The 24,301-nt window shown below is 36.9% G+C and overlaps 1 protein-coding gene across 2 annotated transcripts in view; it reads right to left on the bottom strand.

Annotated features, from left to right (window-relative positions):
* FSTL5 (follistatin like 5) overlaps nucleotides 1–24,301 on the bottom strand; it is a 930,240-nt gene that overhangs the window by 856,359 nt on the left and 49,580 nt on the right. Inside the window, exon 2 of one of the 2 annotated variants that reach the window (XM_024977492.2) lies at nucleotides 15,875–16,016. In XM_024977492.2, coding sequence (XP_024833260.1) covers nucleotides 15,875–16,000 — 126 coding nt within the window. In that variant the 5' untranslated portion in view covers nucleotides 16,001–16,016. Of the gene's footprint in view, nucleotides 1–15,874; nucleotides 16,017–24,301 lie in introns of those variants that run through there. The other variant, NM_001206863.1, reaches the window with a different exon arrangement.

The following is a 24,301-nucleotide window of genomic DNA, read 5'->3' as shown; positions in this document are numbered from 1 at the left end:
TTAAAATTTTAAAAATTGACCACACCAAACAGTGACAGGAATATGGAATAGCTATCATTGCTGGTGAGACTTTAAAATGGTACAGCTATTTTGGAAGATAGTATAACACTTTCTTATAAAACTGATCATACTCTTCCACATAACTGAGTAGTTAAACTCCTTGGAATTTCCCCAAATGTGTTGAAAACTTAATTTCACACAAAAGTTTATTTTGGGTCTACCAATTCGGCTTCTCAGATGGCATTAGTGGTAAAGAACCCACCTTCCATTCAGGAGATGTAAGCGACACAGCTTCCACCCCTGGGTTGGGAAGATCCCCTGGAAAAGGGCACAGCAACCCACTCCACTGTTCTTGCCTGGAGAATGCCCATGGACAGAAAGCCTGGTGGGCTACAGTCCATAGAGTCACAAAGAGTCAGAAATGACTGAAACAACATAGCACGCATACACGTGTTAAAGAAAAATGGAACTGTTACAGAAGATAGGAAATATGGGTTCTCAACTGAGCAGCACCTAGCTGTGTGATCTTCAGCAAAGACCTTTGCCTCTCAGGCACTTGCTTTTCCCATCAGTATTATATGTGTGCAAAGATGGATTGAATATATTTTACTATCTTATAGACCTAAAACCACTTCCTCATATACTAGGGATCTGATGCCAGAAACAAGCAGTGAGTAAAATTAGTTTAAAATAATCCTATTTGTTTCAATAGTGATCTATATATTGTAAGATTTTTATCTCTTAAACATGTTGAATGTCAAGCTCATAAATAAGAATATTTCTTTTCATTTATAATACAGAGCTTTTCTAATTGAATTCTCAATAGAATTTTAATAATGAAAGATATACAAAACAATTTATGATTAATTTTCACATTGAAGAAGTGAATATAAATGCTAGCTTGTGGTTTATTAATATTAATTTATCTCATTTGCCTGTTCTTAACTCATAACCTTTTTTCCTACATGTACAAATTGAAAGCAACCACAATGAATCCTATTATAAACATTGATATCTGTATTCTTTTGCATAACAGGTAGTATAATGTACTTAATTAGTGGTAGATCTGGGTGTATGAATAGTTTGCTTTTCTTTAGTAAACTGATGTGAACTAGCATTATTCTCTCCACAGAAATGAGGAGAAAAATACAACTAGATCTAAAGGTAAGAAAGATTTGGAAGTCAATCCAAAGGAAATGAACAGTAATGAAAAAACCTGTTTAACTGCACCTAGGTCCCAATATGCTGGTGCTCCTTGATCAGTAAAAGGATCAATAACTGTTCAGGGAAACAAGGATAAGTCAAGTTTTTCAATTATCTATCTTTATATGTGTGTGTGTGTGTACGTGTCTGTGTGTGTTTGGTGTGTGCGTGTGTGTATGTTCAATTGTGTCTGACTCTTTGTGACCTCGTGGACTATAGCCTGGCAGGCTGTTGGTTGCTATTTTCTACTCCAGGGGATCTTCCCAGTCCAGGGATCTAACCCATGTCTCTTGCATCTCCTGTATTGCAGGCAGATTCTTTACAACTATAAAGAATGGCAAATAGATGGAGATGGGGAAACAATGGAACCCATGAAACACTTTATTTTCTTGGACTCCAAAATCACTGCAGATGGTGATTGCAGCCATGAAATTAAAAGATGCCTGCTCCTTGGAAGAAAAGCTATGAACAACCTAGACAGCATATTAAAAAGCAGAGACGTCACTTTGCCGACAAATGTCTGTCTAGTCAAAGCTATGGTTTTTCCAGTAGTCATGTATGTATGTGAGAGTTGGAACATAAAGAAAGCTGAGCGCCAAAGAAATGATGCTTTTGAACTATGGTGTTGGAGAAGACTCTTGAGAGTCCCTTGGACTGCAAGGTGATCAAACTAGTCATTCCTAAAGGAAATCAGTCCTTAATATTCATTGGAAGGGTTGATGCTCAAACTGAAACTACAATACTTTGGCCACCTGATGTGAAGAACTGACTCATTGGAAAATACCCTGATGCTGGAAAAGATTGAAGGCAGGAGAAGAAGGGTACGAGAGAGGATGAGATGGTTGGATGGAATCACTGACTCGGTGAACATGAGTTTGGGCAAGCTGCAGGAGTTGGTGATGGATGGAGAAGCCTGGTATGCTTCAGTCCATTGGATCTCAAAGAGTCTGACATGACTGAGTGACTGAACTGAGCTGAACTGAACTCTTTACATCTGTGCCACCTGAGAAGCCTATATATCTATATATCTATCTACTACTGTGGGCAGGAATCCCTCAGAAGAGATGGAGTGGCCATGATGGTCAAAAAAAGAGTCCGAAATGCAGTACTTAGATGTAATCTCAAAAACGACAGAATGATCTCTGTTCATTTCCAAGGCAAACCATTCAATATCACAGTAATCCAAGTCTATGCCCCAACCAGTAACGCTGAAGAAGCTGAAGTTGAACGGTTCTATGAAGACCTACAAGACCTTTTAGAACTAACACCCAAAAAAGATGTCTTTTTCATTATAGGGCACTGGAATGCAAAAGTAGGAAGTCAAGAAACACCTAGAATAACAGGCAAATTTGGCCTTGGAATATGGAATGAAGCAGGGCAAAGACTAATAGAGTTTTGCCAAGAAAATGCACTGGTCATAACAAACACCCTCTTCCAACAACACAAGAGAAGACTCTATACATGGACATCACCAGATGGTCAACACCAAAATCAGATTGATTATATTCTTTGCAGCTAAAGATGGAGAAGCTCTATACAGTCAGCAAAAACAATACCAGGGGCTGACTGTGGCTCAGACCATGAACTCCTTATTGCCAAATTCAGACTTAAATTGAAGAAAGTAGGGAAAACCACTAGACCATTCAGGTATGACCTAAATCAAATCCCTTAGGATTATACAGTGGAAGTGAGAAATAGATTTAAGGGCCTAGATCTGATAGATAGAGTGCCTGATGAGCTATGGAATGAGGTTCGTGACATTGTACAGGAGACAGGCATCAAGATCATTCCCATAGAAAAGAAATGCAAAAAAGCAAAATAGCTGTCTGGGGAGGCCTTACAAATAGCTGTGAAAAGAAGGGAAGCGAAAAGCAAAGGGAAAAGGAAAGATATAAACATCTGAATGCAGAGTTCCAAAGAATAGCAAGAAGAGATAAGAAAGCCTTCTTCAGCGATCAATGCAAAGAAATAGAGGAAAACAACAGAATGGGAAAGACTAGGGATCTCTTCAAGAAAATCAGAGATACCAAAGGAATATTTCATGCAAAGATGAGCTCAATAAAGGACAGAAATGGTATGGACCTAACAGAAGCAGAAGATATTAAGAAGAGATAGCAAGAATACACAGAAGAACTGTACTAAAAAGATCTTCATGACCCAGATAATCACGAGGGTGTGATCACTGACCTAGAGCCAGACATCCTGGAATGTGAAGTCAAGTGGGCCTTAGAAAGCATCACTATGAACAAAGCTAGTGGAAGTGATGGAATTCCAGTTGAGCTATTCCAAATCCTGAAAGATGATGCTGTGAAAGTGCTGCACTCAATATGCCAGCAAATTTGGAAAACTCAGCAGTGGCCACAGGACTGGAAAAGGTCAGTTTTCATTTCAATCCCAAAGAAAGGCAATGCCAAAGAATGCTCAAACTACCGCACAATTGCACTCATCTCACACGTTTAGTAAAGTAATGCTCAAAATTCTCCAAGCCAGGCTTCAGCAATATGTGAACCGTGAACTTCCTGATGTTCAAGCTGGTTTTAGAAAAGGCAGAGGAACCAGAGATCAAATTGCCAACATCTGCTGGATCATGGAAAAAGCAAGAGAGTTCCAGAAAAACATCTATTTCTGCTTTATTGACCATGCCAAAGCCTTTGACTCTGTGGATCACAATAAACTGTGGGAAATTCTGAAAGAGATGGGGATACCAGAACACCTGATATGCCTCTTGAGAAACCTGTATGCAGGTCAGGAAGCAACAGTTAGAACCGAACATGGAACAACAGATTGGTTCCAAATAGGAAAAGGAGTACGTTAAGGCTGTATATTGTCACCCTGCTTATTTAGCTTCTATGCAGAGTACATCATGAGAAACTCTGGGCTGGAAGAAGCACAAGCTGGAATCAAGATTGCTGGGAGAAATATCAATAACTTCAGATATGCAGATGACACCACCCTTATGGCAGAAAGTGAAGAGGAACTAAAAAGCCTCTTGATGAAAATGAAAGTGGAGAGTGAAAAGTTGGCTTAAAGCTCAACATTCAGAAAACGATGATCATGGCATCCGGTCCTACCACTTCTTGAGAAATAGATGGGGAAACAGTGTCAGACTTTATTTTTCTGGGCTCCAAAATCACTACAGATGGTGACTGCAGCCATGAAATTAAAAGACGCTTACTCCTTGGAAGGAAAGTTATGACCAACCTAGATAGCATATTCAAAAGCAGAGACATTACTTTGCCAACAAAGGTCCGTCTAGTCAAGGCTATGGTTTTTCCTGTGGTCATGTATGGATGTGAGAGTTGGACTGTGAAGAAGGCTGAGCGCCGAAGAATTGATGCTTTTGAACTGTGGTGTTGGAGAAGACTCTTGAGAGTCCCTTGGACTGCAAGGAGATCCAACCAATCCATTCTGAAGGAGATCAGCCCTGGGATTTCTTTGGAAGGAATGATGCTAAAGCTGAAACTCCAGTACTTTGGCCACCTCATGCGAAGAGTTGACTCATTGGAAAAACTCTGATGCTGGGAGGGATTGAGGGCAGGAGGAGAAGGGGACGACAGAGGATGAGATGGCTGGATGGCATCACTGACTCGATGGACATGAGTCTGAGTGAACTCCGGGAGTTGGTGATGGACAGGGAGGCCTGGCGTGCTGCAATTCATGGGGTCGCAAAGAGTGGATCACGATTGAGTGACTGATCTGATCTGATTATCTATATCTAAATCTATATTATATGTGTTGGATAAGAGAAAGCACTGTAGCTCAGGTGACTTGAAATTTCATTCTAGGGTGGTAAAAAAAAAAATCTTAAGTGCTCAAGACTAGTGCCTAAATGGAGTTTTCTGGAATATGGACAAGCTTGGTTTTATATACTATATGAATTTGACTTTGACTAGTTTGTTACATATTGTGGAATATATGTAAGTAGAAGGCTAATGTTCCCCATTTTTAACATTTCAAAACTTAAAATCTTAAAATGAAAACAGCTCTATTTTTTCAAGCTTATAACAACTACTTTTAAAGCTTTACAAAAAGTATCTTAAGGTAGGGTCATCGAAGTGTTAAGGAACATACTTTATGCATCCTACACATCTGTAATGATAGTACTGCTTTGATAATTCCTTCCCAAAAATATCAAATGACTAGTAGGTTTTTATCTTGAGAATCTTAGAGATCAGATATATTTCTTTATTGACTTAATTTTGCCTAGCAAAATGATTCAGTCCACCTCATGCCAAATTTTCCCCAGATTAGCAAATATATTCCAGATTAAATGAATAAACTTGCAAGCAATACATTCAAAGGTCAACAAAACATTTTTTTTTCCTTAAAGTTTTAGAAAGGACAAAATTAACTAGCAAAAAGTGCAATGAAGTTGTAACTATGTACTTGATTTGCAAATCAGTTTTGAAACACACACATCAGTTTAGGCCTTAGATATACTTGATGGTGACTCCGGTTTCCTGACCCTGGTGGTACTACCAGTGTGTTTTGGGAGACAGTCCTCCAAGAACCCATAATAGTTTTGCAAATCTTATGGATTGAGACACTGACTGCCATTTGCCTTGTGATCTATTCAAGGATGTTTAAACAGCAAGAAGCTCTGTAACACAAAGATAATGTTCCCTTCAAGAGCAAACGGCAAGTGTATGGAAAGCCTTAGAAGACAGAGTTTGTATCTCCATTTGAGCAAAGGGAAGGACTATGGACTGTTTGGTATCCTAAAGATAACTTCTTCCTTTGGTGCAATTAATAGGAAGAATTATGGTCCATATGGTGTCCTTAACTCACAGATCTTCTACATCATATGGTGTGTGCTGGTATAAACTGGCTCTCTGGAAACCGAACTCCAGGCACTAGCTCAATTAAGGGTAGAATTTCATTTCTCAGGAAAAAAAAATTTAATGTTCTTCTTTTTCAAACATTACTTTTTGATGAAAAAAATCAGATTTTCATTTATCTAATAATTAGGAATATTGAGCATTTTTCATGAGCCTTTTGGCCATCTGTATATCTTCTTTGGAGAAACGTCTATTTAGATCTTCTGCCCATTTTTTATTTCATTTTTTATATTGATCTGTAAGAGCTATTTCTGTACTGTGGAGATTAATTACTTGTCAGCCACATTATTTGCAAATATTTTCTCCCATTCTGTAGGCTTTTTGTTTTATTTGTTTACTTTGCTATGCAAAAGCTTTTAAGTTTAATTAGGTCCAATTTGTTCATTTTTGTTTTTATTGCCATTACTCTCTGAGACAAATTCTTAAAAATATTGCTGTGATTAATGTCAAAGAGCATCCTATCTATGTTTCCTTGAGTTTTATAGTATCTGGTCTTACATCTAGGTCTTTAATATATTTATTGTTTTGTGTATGGTATTAGAGATGTTCTAACTACATCCTTTTACATAGAGCTGCCAAGTTTTCTCAGCACCACTTGTTGCAGGGACTGTCTTTTGTCTATTGTATATTCTTGCCTCCTTTGTGTAGATTAATTGACCATAGGTGTGTGGGTTTTTCTCTCAGCATTATGTCCTGCTACTCTGATGTATATTTCTGCTTTTGTGCCAGTGCCATGCTGTTATGATTACTATGGCTTTGCAGTATAGCTTAAAGTCAGGGAGCATGACAACTCCAACTCTGCTCTATTTCTCTCAAGATTACTTTGGCTATTCCAGGTCTTTGTGTTTCTATACAAATGTAAAATATCATGTAAGAAACGAGTTGCCAGTCCAGGTTCGATGCAGGATACTGGATGCTTGGGGCTAGTGCACTGGGATGACCCAGAGGGATGGTATGGGGAGGGAGGAGGGAGGAGGGTTCAGGATGGGGAACACATGTATACCTGTGGCGGATTCATTTTGATATTTGGCAAAACTAATACAATTATGTAAAGTTTAAAAATAAAATTAAATTAAAAAAAATTTTTTTGCTCAAACTCTGAGAAAAGACAAGAAATGCAGATCAAAACTATAATCAGGTATCACTTCACATTGGTCAGAATGGCCATCATCAAAATTCTACAAATAATAAGCAATAGAGAGGTTGCAGAGAAAATAGGAACACCCCTACACTGTTGGTGGGAATGTAAATTAGTACAGCCACTATGGAGAACTGCATGGAAGTTCCTTAATAAAACTAATAAAATCATATGATCCTGCAATCCCACTCCTGGGCATGTATCTAGAGAGAATCATAATTTGAAAAGATGCATACACCCCAATGTTCAAGTAGCACTATTTACATAACCAAGACATGGAAGTAACTTAAATGTATAATGACACATGAATGGATACATAAGATGTGGTGCATATACACAATGGAACATTACTCAGCCAAAAAAAAAGAATGAAATAATGTCATTTGCAGTAACATGGATGGACCTAGAGATTATCATAATAAGTGAAGTAAGCCAGACAAAGAGGAATAAATATCATATGATATTGCTTATATGTGGAATATAGAAAACAAATGATACAAATAAACTTACATGCAAAAATTAAATAGACACACATACACAGAAAACAAACTTATGGTTACCAATGGGGAAAGGAGAGGACAGATAATTGAGAAGTTTGAAATTAACATAGATGCACTAATATATATATATATAATATATAAACAAGGGCCTACTATATAGCACAGGGAGCTATACTCAATATTTCACAATAACTTATAAGATTAAATAATATTAAAAAATGTATCTATATGTGTGAATAACTGAATCATTTTGCTGTGCATCTGAAACTAACACAAATTTTCAAATCAATTATACTTCAATGAATTAAAAATGTATTACTAATACATTTTAATACATTTGAAATGTGTTAACATTATTCAATCATTAAGATATATATGTAATAAATATATTGATATATTAATTAATATATTCCTTAACATTTACTTAATTAATGACCATAATGTCTTCACTTCCTTCTTCATGACTATTTTTCCTATTAGATAATGGTCCAGATTGCTCTTTGACCTTTGAAAAATACATTAACATTTTAAAGGGTCTTCCCTTGAACATGCTGGAAGCAGTCAGATATTTCAGATGGAATGGCACAATTTTTCATCAGCCAGGAAATAATGCTTCTGGGTTTGCCTGAAGGTTTCTATTCTCTCAGCAGTCATGGTTTTGATGTGCTATTTAATTTTTTTCTCCTTCCCTAGAGTTCTCTCTTGCCACTCTTCATGAACCCACATCTAACAGTCTTTTAATACTAAAAGTAAAACATAACCTCCTGTAAATGACTTCTTTGAATTATATTGTACTGCTATGTATAGCAATACTTTCTGGACTTATTAAATTATACAAACACTTTCCCCCATTTGCACTAGTAACTAGTTTTATAGACAAACATTTTGATTTTGTAAGTAAAGGAATCATGATGCAATTTTGATTTGCTCTGTACTATAAATCTGGACATCTCATTCTCTTGCCACAAAAATTATAAGCATTTTAAGATTTTTCAGTGGTCCCACTAGGTATACTCAAAGGGCACTTCTTACTGTCCTCACAATCTTCCCTCAAGCCTGGCTTTGATAATCAGTATCAGCAAACAGTGTAGCAGTGTGATCAGTGCTGTAAGTAAGAAAAGGGAAGGAAGATAACATACTGAATCTGAAGAATGTTACAGTGAACTGATAGGGTATATGACGATATGCTGAAATAATAGTACGTGCATATTAGAGGATTGTGACTACAACAGGGCAGGCCTCCCAGGTGGCACAGTGGGAAAGAATCCACCTACCAATGCAGGAGATGCAAGACTCAAGGGTTCAATCCCTGGGTCAGAAAGATCCTCCGGAGTTGGAACTGGCAACACAGTCCAGGATTCGTGCCTGGAAAATTAGATGGACAGAGCAGCCAGACAGGCTACAGTCCATGGGGTCAAAAAGAGTCAATACAGCTGAGTGATTGAGCATGCATGCACAACTACAACAGAAGGTTTCATTGTGATAGGAAATCATCAGTTCAGTTCAGTTCAGTTACTCAGTCATGTCCAACTCTGTGAACCCATGGACTGAAGCCCATCAGGCCTCCCTGTCCATCACTAACTCCTGGAGTTTATTCAAACTCATGTCCATTGAGTCGGTGATGCCATCCAAGCACATCATCCTCCATCATCCCCTTCTCCTCTCTCCCTCAATATCTTTCCCATCATCAAGGTCTTTTCAAATGAGTCAGTTCTTCGCAGCAGGTGGCCAAAGTATTGGAGTTTCAGCTTCAACATCAGTCTTTCCAATGAATATTCAGGATGATTTCCTTTAGGATGGACTGGTTGTATTTCTGTGCAGTCCAAAGGACTCTCAAGAGTCTTCTCTGACACCACAGTTCAAAAGCATCAGTTCTTCAGTGCTCAGCTTTCTTTATAGTCCAACTCTCACATCCATGCATGACTAATGGAAAAACCATAGCTTTGACTACACGGAACTTTGTTGGCAAAGTTATGTCTCTGCTTTTTAATATGTTGTCTAGGTTGATCATAGCTCTTCTTCCAAGAAGCCAGTGTCTTTTAATAGGAAATTATGAGCCAGAAGAATACAGAAAGAAGAAAGAAATATTGAATGAAAGAGACAAAAAGCCTTGGAATAGAAATGAAAAAAGAAACCAAGGTAGTAGAGGAAAAAGTGTACAGGATTTTTTGTTAGATGATAAGAGTTTACGTTCTAGTTCTCTAGGACAGAGAGAATTATCATTATAATTCCAAAATATCAGACATCTCCCAAATCTCAGTGGTTTAAAACAGAAGACCTTCCCCTCTGTTCTCATTTCAAGATAATCACTAATTGCCAGGGAGTTTTAGTCATCCTAGTTGATTTAGACACTTGGCATGATTAAGCAGGCACTCCCTTGAACAGATGCTGTTTGACATGCTAGGAGAAAAAAGATAATTCAGGGAGGTTTTACGATTGGGATCAAATGTTCAGCCCAGAGGCATTCCATGGTACTTCTTAACAACTTACTAGCCAGAACTAGACACATAGTCACTTTAGGAACAAAGGGACTAATGTGATCAGAATGCAGGGAGAATAGGAAATACGTGGCACACAGGATAAATTAACACAAAAGTACTCATGAAAAGTGGTTATTAAAATATACAGGCTTTATATTAAATCCTAATCCTGCTTCCCAACATTTTAAGTGTGTTGTATTAAACAACTACCAAACATTTGTGAAGCCTAGTTTTCTCTTCTATCAAACAGTAATAAAACCACTTACAACATGGGAATCTTCATATAATTAAATCAATGTACAGAATAAAGCTAACAGAGTACCTAGTATACAGTAAATGCCCTGTGATACTAAGTTCCGTGTGACCTGCTCTGAGTACATAAATTCTGGAGATGGCTCAAAGTATGGAAAACTTCAGGGAATTTTCTCACAAATGCTCATAGTAACCAATAGCTACTGTGTGTGACCTGTGTGAGTATATGCACAATCATGTCTGATTCTGAGACCCCCATGGACTGTGTAGCCCACCAGGCTCCTATATCTATGTGATTTTTCTAGGCAAGAAAAATGGAGTGGGTTACCATTTCCTGGGTGAAGCACAAACTGGAATGAGGATTGCCGGAAGAAATATCAATAACCTCAGATATGTAGATGACACCACGCTTATGGCAGAAAGCGAAGAACTAAAAAACTTCTTGATGAAAGTGAAAGAGGAGAGCAAAAAAGCTGCCTTAAAACTCAACATTCAGAAAACTAAGATCTTGGCATCCAGTCCCATCACTTCATGGCAAATAGATGGGGAAACAGTGGTAACAGTGACAGACTCTATTTTTTTGAGCTCCAAAATCGCTGCAGATGGTGACTGCAGTCATGAAATTAAAAAGCACTTGCTCCTTGGAAGAAAAGTTATGACCAACCTAGACAGCATATTAAAAAGCAGAGACATTACTTTGCCAACAAAACTCCATCTAATCAGTTATAACTTTTCCAGTAGTCATGTATGGATGCAAGAATTTTACTATAAAGAAAACTGAGCACCAGAGAATGGATGCCTTTGAACTGTGGAGTTGGAGAAGATTCTTGAGAGTCCCTTGGACTGCAAGGAGATCCAACCAATCCATCATAAAAGAAATTAGTCCTGAATATTCTTTGGAAGGAATAATGCTGACGCTGAAACTCCAATACTTTGGTCACCTGATGTGAAGAACTGACTCATTTGAAAAGACCCTGATGCTGGGAAAGATATTGAGGGCGAGAGGAGAAGGGGACAATGGAGGATGAGATGTTTGGATGGCATCACCAACTCAATGGATGTGAGTTTGAGTAAGCTCCAGGAGTCGGTAATGGACAGGGAAGACTGGGTTTGTAAAGAGTTGGACACGAATGAGTGACTGAACTGAACCTTTTCCTGCTTCAGAGATCTTTCCAAGCCTGTGCATTGGTATGTGAATTCTTTATTGCTGAGCCACCTGGGAGCCCCCTGTAGTAACTACTATGCTCAAAACCAGTGACAGGCTAGCAGTTAGGGTGGTGACTATTGCTTCCGAGTGAGTCTTCATTGGGAGATTTACCTAAACTAAAGCTACAGCAACATTTGTATTGCTAAGTCACTTCAGTCTTATCCAACTTTATGCTATCCTATTAGGAGAAGACATTCATTTCAGTGTAGCCAAGAAAACATACATGGAAACACTGTGATTGCGCTTTATGGAAGGGGAGAAGGAACAACACGAAAGGACATTAGATGTTTCTCCTTGAAGCCAGTGTCACTTTGCTTTACTAGCATTACCATCTTTATTCTTTCTGATCCTTCTTCCCCATCTGTGTTTTACCTATGCTTTTATGGGCTTCTTACTAATCTCATTTTTCTGTCTGATCCTCTCTCTTTCCCTTGAGAAAGTTACTTTTCCTCTCAGGTTTTAATAATGTCATTTGGATAAGCAGTAAAAATATTCCCTGTATCCAAGGGTTATTGTGGAATTAAATTGCAACAATTAATGTATATGAAAGTATGTAGCACAATATAGATATACAATATTTACTTCAAAATAATATTAAAAGAAAGGTACTATTTGGATTTGCATTTTGTAATTGTGTTTTACAATTTTGTATTGCTAATGAATTCCATATCCTCAAGCTCAATAAATGCTTGTTGGGTAAGCACATTGGATGAAACAGCATCAGCCCCCTTAGATACATATTATGGACTATAATTAAAATTTCTATAATAACATGATGGATTTATGTTACTCATTTTTATCTTGAGACACAGAATATATACTTGCAATCACATGTGTGTATACAGAGTTATAAATGATACAACTATGTACATATATGTTATACTTATACTACACTAAGCTATGTATGGTCTTCCCTAGTGGCTCAGATAGTTAAGAATCTGCCTGAAACGCAGGAGACCCGGGTTGATCCATTGGTTGGGAAGATCCCCTGGAGAAAGAAATGTTAATCCACTCCAATTTTCTTGCCTGGAGAATTTCATGGACAGAGGAACCTAGCGGGCTACAGTCCAAGGGGTCACAAAGAGTCAGACAGGACTCAGTGACTAACATTTTCACTTTAACTTTCACTGTGTAATCTGACAAGTAAATCGCACATTTCAGTTTTTGCTCCCAAAAGGGGATTCATTATACAATTGATACACAAATATTTGAGAAAATTCTGTTCTCTACATACATTTGTTCAGACTCAAAGAACTGACACCTCTCTGGGGAAAATGTGGAAAGTGGCTAATCAAAACTCAAAATCTAGTGTATTTATTGTATATTTTAGTGTTTTGTAGTTAACAACTAATATTTATGCTAGTGAGACCTATCCAAATAGAAAATCTCCTTAGGCATTCTCTAAATCTTACAGATTTATAGATGTTTATAGTCTATTTTATTTAAATAAAACTATGCAAGTTAAAAATAACAAATGTGAGGAAATAAATTTATACAATGCTATTAAATAATATATTTTAAAAAATTTTATTAAGTATAGCCTAGTTGATTTTACTCTAGCAAAAATGATAGAAAAGGAAATTATTTTTAATGTATTATTAATTATAATATAATTATACACACATATATCATCTTGATTTAAGCCTTATTCTAGTCAGTGATGGAATCGTTCACTATAAATATATTTGTTTCTTTTTACCATCCTGTGTGCTGTGCTATAGCAAGATGAATAGTGTGTGTGTTTACTCACTATGTTGTGTCCGACTCTTTTGGGACCCCATGGACTGTAGCCCGCCAGGCTCCTCTGTCCATGAGATACTGAAGTGGGTTGCCATTTCCTTCTCCAGGGGATTTACCAGACCCAGGGATCAAACTCCCATCTACAAGGCAGGCGGATTCTTTACCTCTGAGTCACCAGGGAAGCCAAAGATGAATAGTAGCTTACATCATAATGGAAAAAAAAATCCAGCAAACTAATAAATAAGTGAAATACACATTTTGACAAATAATGGTATTCTAGAGTGAACATTAACAGGGGACCAAGGGAATGTCTATGTTTGTTCTATTTTCAGTTATGGTTTGGGAAAACCTCTCCAATAAAGCAGCATGTGAGCCTAATTGGAGTGGAAAGAAGTGAGAGAAAGACAATCGGGTATTCTTTGGATTCAAATAGTGACTAATTCAAAAATAAATAAATGCTATAATGAGATTAGTCTTCAAGGTCTTGGAGAAGGAAAAGTACATCCCAGTGGTTGGATTGGGGTTGATAATAAGGGGAAAGTATCTGCCGGGGCTTTGCAGGAACTTACAGAACTCAGGGAGCTTCTTAATTCCTACCAGATACACACTTTCACACAGAGTCACAGAATTATTTTTATAGCTTAATGTCACCTCTGTCTCAAGTCATTTGAAATTTAAGTATTGTCATAACGTTCTCTGCCTCTCTGCTCCTAAGTACCAGCAGTCATGTACTATTTCTAACTATGTAGAGGTAAGGATTCACAGAGAAGGAAAAGATTGGGAGGTGACTTTGATCATTTTGGGTGAGTATTAGTGTTTCCAAAACTGGTTTAACTCATTGTGTTGTTTCATTTCTTTAAAGATTTCTTAAATTATACAGCAATGCATGGTAAGTGATTTATCTGAAATGTCCAAATTTAATTCAAAATTATTTATAAATTATACACAACAATCTGTGATGTTATATTTAACAGAGGAACAATCAAAACTTTTAGTCAGGCATCTACCTGCTATTTTTCTGCCATCTATTCAATTACATAGTATCCACTAGGCACTAGGAATAAAAAGATTAGAAAGGCACAGTTCTAGACCTCAATACACATAACATAGGGCAGTCACACAGTATGGAATAAATATTCACTGGGTCTGTAATAGTATGAGTCAGAATGTTGAATTAATAATGTGTTTTGAGAGCATTCATAAAGGAATTCTTATATCTAAGTTTGGAGCTGGGACAAAACTTATTGTTAGTCCATGAAGTAGGGGAAATGAATGATAATAGAAAAATAGTGGGATAAGGCCAATTCTCTAGTTGTACTTTTCTAGAATGAACATTTTAATAGCTTATTTACTTTTACATGCAACTGAACTTCTATAACATTTTTTTACTGTGAAGTATAGTTTATATTCTACTTATTTTCTCTTTTATACCTGTCATATCTATTCTGCATGCTATACCTTAGCTTGTTGAAACATTTAATAAAGATATGTGTTCCAAAAATTCCTTAACATTCTAAGAATTTTTTTTATTTCTTATCTATAGAATGAAAATAGATACACTTTCATAAGTTTGGTTTGAGGATTAAATACAACAATAAATTTAACAGCTTAGCCTAATGTCTGGCACATAAAAATCCCAGAAAAGGTTAGTGATTTTGTCAATGAAAGAATTTCAGCAAAAATATATGCAATGTAAGAGTTACTATCATGTAGTGACTATAAAGGAGAAAATCAAAATAGTTATGTTTGTTTATTTCAAGTGATTTTTAAAAGACAAGTAGCATAAGAAATCTTAAAATGTGTATGTTCTTTTCAATTTCAGCATTTTTGTCTTTTTTCCACTCTCTAGGAACATCAAAATGTATTAAAACTTGTATTTGATTGAATAAAATGTTGTTTAAATATTTTACTTGCAGTATCATGATGTGTTATTAAAAGCACTAGCTTAATTTATTGTAAGTATATAATCTATGGAATTTATAAAAATCCTAATGTCAACTTATTTAATTCTTGAAAATATTTAACATCAATAAATGAAGTATTTCCTATTAGACAACCTGAAATTATTATGATTTTTGTGAAATTAAAATGTCTAATGATTTTTAAAAGAACAAAAACTTTGCCAAACTATATGTCTCTAGATGGTATAGGTATCTTTTTTTGTTTATCTTAATGGCAAATTCAGGAACATAACACTTTTGGTTTAGTTTGAAGTTATAAACTTAAAATTAATATGGAAATAACAGAAATTATCTGGATGATTAGGTCTTGACATACTTACTTTTATAAGCTTATCCTATTTCTTCATGTGAAATTTTAATGACACATTTTTTTAAATAGTCCATCTCTATACTTTGTCAAAAGCAATCCCCCAAATTGTGTTTCTAAAAGGCTTTTTTATATAAATATAAATTATACTCTGAAAGTATATTCTGCAATAAGTACTCTTAGGTGAGTAGTAAACCAGAGAACCAACAGTTTAGTTCATTATGAGCAAGTCCAGAATGGTAAGGTACCTTGTGTCGCAATCTTATTAGAGGTTGGTAGGATTTAAGGCCATATCCTGCTTCTTTGGTTGGCCGTCCTTCAGACTCCAGAAAAATGAATCCAAGAATCAAAACAGCTGACCAGCACTTAAGCATCCTTATTGCTTTTCACCTGTGAAAATTAACATTGCAAATAATCAGAAAACACATTCTAAATTGAAGAAATATATCAAAAATATTCAATAACAAATATAATTCTCCATGGAATTAATCAAAACTCAGCAGCAGTTGCCAACTGAATCCATAATAGGTAAGCATCTTCAAATAAAGATTATAATTCTTCTTGATATAAGAAATACTGTTTTTTTTTCACACATACAGCTTTATATAACACTGAATTAGTAGAAATTTAGGGGCCAATAAAAATATTGAGGTAAAATAAACACAAGCTGAAAGAAATTTTTTTCAAAAGAGAGAAAACATTAAACCATAGTAATTTTCTAATCATCCATACAAGATACATTTATCAACACATGTATAAATCTCAAAGTTCTCTTTGAGTATGTCTGATGAAAAATGTTTAATAAAACTATAGCTATTATAATTTACTGGTAAATATCAGTGAAATGTTGATGAGATAGTCTTCTGTAGCAGCAATCCCCAACCTTTTTGGCATCAGGGACCAGTTTCCTGGAATAGAATTTCCATGGGGGTGGGGTGGGGTCATTCAGGCAATATACAAGCAATGGGGAGTAATGGAGAGCAGCTCTGCTTGCTCACCAACTGCTTACCTCCTGCCATGTGGTCCAGTTCCTAAGAAGCTGTGCCCTGGTGCCAGTCTATGGCCTAGGGCTTGGGGATCCCTGTACTATGATAAATTCTTAATAAACTAAGGTACAACAGAAATTATGCCATTGGATATATTGACTTATATTATTTCAGTAGCACCCAAAAGGACATTTCCTAGAAAGCTGCTTTTTCTTAAGTGCTTTAAACTAAAAGTCATATGATTCTTTCCACAACTCTGTGTTTTTGAATATACCAGAGAAATTGCAAAAATGCATAAATTTATAACCATATAAATTCCCTAAAACCTCTTCCAAACAAACAAATCTATATGTTGAACTCAACTGTATTCCTCTTTACCACTTTGAGAATACTTCTTAACCCTTATTGTGACCATAGTGAAGTAAGTCGCTCAGTCGTGTCCGACTCTTGCGACCCCATGGACTGTAGCCTGCCAGGCTCCTCTGTCCATGAGATTCTCCAGGCAAGAATACTGGAGTGGGTTGACATTTCCTTCTCCAGGGGATCTTCCTGTTCCAGGAATTGCACTTGGGTCTCCTGCGTTGCAGGCAGATTCTTTACCGACTGAGCTATACTCCCAACTCATTGTGACCTTAAGAGGAGCTTTTTCTCCTCCTGTCTAATCCAATCTGGCCACCTGAGTTCTTGAGAAACTTAGTCAATTTATTAACTCTGTTATTAAGTGTATTCAAACTCTATCTCTCAATGATTTTCTTCCATCTTTCAACATGCTCAAATCATGAATTTTTAAGATAATTTCTCTCATCTATTTTCTGAATTTTTAGAAAGAACTATGTATCTCAATCTATCCATTTTCTGACCAATCATGATTCTGCTTGAAATGGTCACTTTGATGTGTACAATATCCGTCTCTTCCATTTCTGTAGAATTTGTAAAAACACCTTCTCAGTCCTTTTACAAGTTCATCCTATACCTTTATCTTGCCGTTAAACATTATTTAATCCCATTAGCCATGTATCCTACTCTATTCACTCAGCCAAACATTCAAATAGTCTATGGTTGTGTTAATATCCTTCTCATTCTTCTCATTCAATCTTCAGGTTTTTATGATTAACCTCCGTAACAGCTTCTGCTTACATGTTTCAAAAGCAACTCCTCATAGTATACATATGATAACATAAAGTCATGCTTTTAGAGACTTTTTCATTCATCCTTTTATTCAAGTCAGAAACAAAAGAGACATTTTTGATATCTTTGTCTCCCTTATTCTTCATATTAAACTCATCTCTATGTCCCATTAATTCTAGCTTCATGTATACCTTTCAAACATCAGTTTCTTTCCAAATCTATTGTAACAACCCTGACACAACCACTTTCCCCTTCAAATGCCCCAACCCTTTCCTTTCTTACCTTTTACACTAATGCACTTTAAATCTCTTCTCCACACAACAACCTGAGCAATTATGGTCAATCCAAGCATCATGATGTTAGTGCATTTGCTAGTAACTTTCAGATATACTCTATTCATTTATTCTTAAGATAAAAACTAGATCACTGGTTCTTACAAGTTTCCACAGCATCTTGGCTCTGCATGTCTTCCTCTTCTCTAAATAATTGTCCTCCAGCCAGACTAATTTTGTGCAGTTGTTCAAATTTTGAACATTACTACTCTAAGGATTTTCTACACTATTTCCTCCAAATGAAATGCATTTTTCTCATTTATCACCCAAAGATCATCTCATGTCAAAAATATCCCTTTGAATCCTTCCCCATAATGCCAAGACTGAGTTACATTTCTCATTTACTCTGTTTATAGATCAGTTTTTCTTTGTTTCAGAGCTTCTCTTTGTAATTATACATAATTAAATTGATTACTTCAAAACGTTGGTTTTCCTCACTAGAATATGTATCTGTTCCTCAATAGAATATGTTTCCTCACTAGAATATGTATCTCCTTTAAACATCATGACTGCTGGAATTTGTTGTGTTTTGCTTTTTCGCCAGCATTACATCGTCTGGGTCTTCCAAGTTGTCTGGTACCTGCTGCACATGCAATGAATGAATGCATAAATGAATGTCATCTTGCATGTGAGGGAAACAAGAAAGAGCATGTTTTCCCACATTCGGACAATTCTGAATGCAATTCCTATTTTCACTACTTCTGTGAAACATCTGAAAGCTAACGTGGAAACTAACTATTTTCATGAGCAATCCATCGTTTTGCTGTCATTTTGATGTGTAGTCTAATCCTTCTCCCAGAGGTAAATATTTCTTTATAAGACAACTGGACAGAATATTTTAAATTCAAGATAGTTTGAAAATAAAACAAACAGTTTGGGAAAGGGGTGAAGGAGTAGTTTTCCCGAGCTCTGAATACTATGTTTCTTCTGTAGTATAGGAGGGAGGGAAGGGGCATGGCAACAATCCTGTACCAGTATGATGCTGTGCGAAGGTGAGGTCATACACTTCCTAAAAGTGCTCACTTAAGGGCTTGTCTTTCTCTGCCCTTTTTCTTCTAACCCTAACCTTCCTCTCTTTCTCTACTTTTTGTGCACACACACACACACACACAAGAGTTCATCTACTCTAAAATATAAAACAAATGAACAATTAATTCATTTTAATGGGTGAATAAAAATCTCATCAATCTTGGGTGAGTAAACTTATACACATTGATAATTAGATCAACAAGCTGCTAAGTATATTTTCAGCCAAAAGGCAACAGGATAGAAATATTTACTTTAAGAAATTTCACTAAAACTTGAGAAAAATGTCAGCATGTAAAGCTTCAGTATAGTATATACAACCTATTTATACTATTTAAATCTACTTCCTTGATACTCTTAACCATGATTATTTTTTCCATTGAAAGTCTTATGATTTTCAAGTCTAAAATTTCTTAAAAATAATGCTATACAAAAATAAAAATGCTTTATCTCAGCAAAAGCTATCATACAACTGCAGTGATTTACTTGGTATTACAGATAGAATAGGTTTGCCAGGTGGTTCAGTGGTAAAGAATCCTCCTGTCAATGCAGGAGATACAGGAGATGTAGGTTCGATCTCTGGGTCAAGAAGGTCCCCTGGAGGATGAAATGGAAACCCACTCCAATATTATTGCCATGCAGTTGCAAAGAGTCAGACATGACTGAGCAACTGAGCACTCATACACAGATAGAGTAAAACAGAACTGATATTAAAATTCAGATAACTTTTGCGGGGGATAACTCTGATTTCTATTCCAGATAGGTATTTGAGCTCAGCAACTAAATGTTAGACAAAGGACAAAAACTAGTTTCTGTGCTTTTCTTCTGTGAATGACACCACATGATATTCTCTTCCATTGAAATATTACTAAAAAAAAATACTTGAATTCAATTTTATAGTTATCAAATGGCAACCTAAACATAAAGATGGCTCTTCTCATTGGATGCTCGGAAAATAATTATCAGCTTCTTACCTCTCTTCACCTACAGGATCCAAAGATGTCATTACTGTATTTTTAAAAGTTCACTTGTCTACAGAAGGTGTTCTTGAAATCGTAAATCAGGAATAATTGATCCCATGATATACTGACTCATGATCTCACTTTCTCAGTATCCTAACCTCTGACAATCTGTTAGGTTTTCATAATTAATTGGCAGTTTGTTGACAGCTCAGTAAGAGCACTGAAAAGCATGTGTTGAAAACAAACCAGCTGGAGCAGATGGTGTGATAATGATCTTATGACTTTTCCTTGTAACCTCAACATTTATATGGAAGCATCAGAAAACAATCTCACTATTAAGTTAGAGAAAATGCATGTGTACCTAAAAGGTATCTGCATAATATCATAGTTAACAAAGTTGTACTTGAAAAAGACAAGGGGGATGGGCACAGATTTCTTTCTCTTCTTCAAAAAAATAACATTTTTCTCTGAATAAAACTTTTTTTTCACCACATGGCACAACAGGCCATGCTGATTACAGCAGTAGGATTTAGAGAGTAGGATTTACATTATTCAGTAGATTTAAAATGAGGGATTCTGATTTGTTTACACATTATAATCTAATGTCTAATCACGTGGAAGACAAAATAAAAGTGATAAAGTATTGCCTTAGGAACAAAATGCAGCATTTGAGATAGAGGAGACAACTTTGCTAGCAAGCCTATGAATGAAAAGAATGTCAGAGTGAAGCAAATCCCCACCATTAGCAAATGTTTTAGCTCAGTCAAGTATCCTAAGAATTTTACCTGGAGTACCCTCACTGCATCTCATTCCATCTTAGAAATCTACAATAGGTTTTTCAAGAGATAGCTCCAGTTACCCCCTTTATGAAAATATCCCTGCCAGTCACACATAAATTTGACTGCTCTCTGCTGCAGTCTTTAAGTGTATGACTTACATGACTTCTTATTGTGGTTATTGATTTAAAAAAGGCGATCATCCTTGTTATTTACAGCATCAGACTTTACTTTCACCACCAGTCACATCCACAACTGAGTATTATTTAGGCTTTGGTCCAGCCTCTTCATTTGGAGAAGGCAATGGCACCCCACTCCAGTACTCTTGCCTGGAAAATCCCATGGACAGAGGAGCCTGGTAGGCTGCAGTCCATGGGGTTGCTAAGAGTTGGACATGACTGAGCGACTTCACTTTCACTCTTCACTTTCATGCATTGGAGAAGGAAATGGCAACCCACTCCAGTGTTCTTGCCTGGAGAATCCCAGGCATGGGGGGAGCCTGGTGGGCTGCCATCTATGGGGTCGCACAGAGTCGGACACGACTGAAGTGTTAGCAGCAGCAGCAGCAGCCTCTTCATTCTTTCTGGAGGTATTTCTCTGCTCTTCTCTAGTATCATATTGGACATGTGCCCACCTGGAGTGGGGGGAGGGTAATATTCCAGGGTCATATCTTTTTGGCTTTACATAAGATATGATCCTGGAAGATCATATCATGGGGTTCTCAATGCAAGAATACTGAAGTGGTTTGCCATTCCCTTCTCAAGTGAACCACATTTTGTTGTCAGAACTCTCCAGTATGACCTGTCTGTCTTAGGTGGCCCTACATGGCATGGCTCATAGCATAACTGAGTTACACAAGGCTGTGATCCGTGTGATCATTTTGGTTAGCTTTCTGTGATTGTGGTTTTCATTCTGGAGGCTGTGGGTTGTAATTCTTGTTTCTTCTGTCTGCCCTCTAATGGATGAAAATAAGAGGCTTGTGCAAGCTTTCTAATGGGAGGGACTGGCTATAGGGAAAACTGGGTATTTCTCTGGTCCACAGGGACATGTTCAGCAAATATTTAATCCACCATTTCTGTTAATGAGTAGAGTTATGCTCCCTCCCTTTTAGTTTTTTGGCTTGAGACAGCCCAGTTCTAGAGTCTACAGGCTCTATGGTAGGGCTAAAAGTGAACTACAAAAAGACATATGCCAACATTCACCTCCGAAGACTGCTGCTGTCAGTGCTCCTGCCCTTGTAGCATGTCACCATTGACCCACCTTTCCACAAGAGATTTTCAAACACTCAGAGGTAAGTTTGGCTCAGTCTCTCGTGGGCTCACTGCTCCCTTTCTCTGGATCCCGGTGTGTACAAGATTTTGTTTGTGCCTTCCGAGAGTCTCTGTTTCCCTCAGTTCTGGATTTACAAGCTGGATTTACAAAATGCAGAGGAATCTGAGATAAAATTGTTGACATCCATTGGAATCAAGACTGCTGTGAGAAATATCAATAACCTCAGATGCAGATGACACCACCCTTATGGCAGAAAGTGAAGAACTAAAGAGCCTCTTGATGAAAGTGAAAGAGGAGAGTGAAAAAGCTGGCTTAAAACTCAACATTCAGAAAACTAAGATCATGGTATCCAGTCCCATCTCTTCATGGCAAATAGATGGGGATTATGGAAACAGTGAGAAACTTTATTTTGGGGGCTCCAAAATCACTGCAAATGGTTACTGCAGCAAAGAAATTAAAAGACACTTGCTCATTGGAAGAAAAGCTATGACAAACCTAGACAGCATATTAAAAAGGCAAAGATGCTACTTTGCTGATAAAGGTCCAGCTAGTCAAACATGATTTTTCCAGTAGTTGTGTATGAATGTGAGGATTGCACTGTAAAGAAGGCTGAGTGCAAAGGAACTGATGCTTTCAAGTTGTGATGCTGGAGAAGACTCTTGAGAGTCCTTTTGCTTTCAAGTTTGATGCTGGAGAAAACTCTTGAGAGTCCCTTGGACAGTAAGGAGATCAAACCAGTCAATCCTAAAGGAAATCAGTCCTGAATACTCATTGGAAAGACTGATGCTGAAGCTAAGGCTCCAATACCTTGGCCGCTTGATGAGAAGAACCAGCTAATTGGAAAAGACCTTGATGCTGGGAAAGATTGATGGCAGAAGGAGGCGACAGAGGATGAGATGGCTGGAGGGCATCACTGACTCAACGGACATGAATTTGAGCAAACTATGGGCAACAGTGAGGGACAAGGAAGCCTGGTGTGCTGCAGTCCTTGGGGTCACAAAGGGTTGGGCTCAACTGAGCGACTGTACAACAACAATAAACATCCTTGTACAGATATAGAAGGAAGTACATTGAACTGATTGTGTCACAATTTAACATGTTTCTTAACTTCCCCAGACCTGTCTTTATTCAGTGTCAGGGAGGTGAACACTACGTGGACACTAGTGTCTGTACATTTTGACATTTTATAATTCAATGAGATGGAGAAAACAGCTTCTAGACTACCTTGTGGTCCTGGAAAACCTGAGCAAAGCCAGTTGTCTCACTTGTACCCCATATGTAAGAAGAAACTTATGAGCATATAAAATCTAGCACCTGTACCAAATTATTCCTACTGAGTTGATTTATTAACCAGGAGAGGATACAGGGAAGAATAGGATTGAGAGAAAAAAAAATATGATTTCCTTTCTTGAGTTTCCTTTTGCAGTGTTATTAGAAATATTAAATAGATATTGGGATATTGAATCTGGAGCTCAGCAAAGAGGTAGAGCCTAGAGATACCTATTTGGGATTGTGAACATTTGTACATCTTCTGCCTTAGGTATGAGATGAGAAGAAGTTAGAGAGGACAACAATTTAAAGACTAAGCCTTCAGGAAGTTTTAGTTGAAATAGAGGGTTAAATGCTGTGATGAGTTGGAAAAAATGGAAAGAGTGAAATGGCAATTTTAGAAAAATGATAGCAATTTCCATTAGAATGGAAGGACTAGAACTCACAGCCCTTATTATGTGACAGCCTGTAGTTTCACTGGTTTGCTTGTGTGTTCTCTGTATACAACCAGATTGCCAGCTATATAAGTACAGGGTTTCAATAATCATTTACATGAATCAGAGCAGTACACGGCATACATCACAAACTCAACAAATTATTTTGATTAATTAATCAATTAAATAATATCTACTAACAATTTGGAGAAGGAAATGGCATCCCACTCCAGTACTCTTGCCTGGAAAATCCCATGGACAGAGGAGCCTGGTAGGCTACAGTCCATGGGGTCACAAAGAGTTGGACACGACTGAGCAACTTCACACACACAACAATTAATTTGAAATAGTAGATATACATAAATGAGTCTTAATATTCTTCATGTGGTCAACAATAGTTGCTAAAATAAATTATGAAATAAATCTAGATTGAGTTGCATTTAGCATAAAAATCTTTTCTATTTCCCCTATATTAAAACCTTTGAATTTA

This window comes from Bos taurus, chromosome 17, assembly GCF_002263795.3.
Source record: "Bos taurus isolate L1 Dominette 01449 registration number 42190680 breed Hereford chromosome 17, ARS-UCD2.0, whole genome shotgun sequence".
NCBI classification, from domain to species: domain Eukaryota; kingdom Metazoa; phylum Chordata; class Mammalia; order Artiodactyla; family Bovidae; genus Bos; species Bos taurus.
This window is presented reverse-complemented; position numbering and strand designations above follow the sequence as displayed.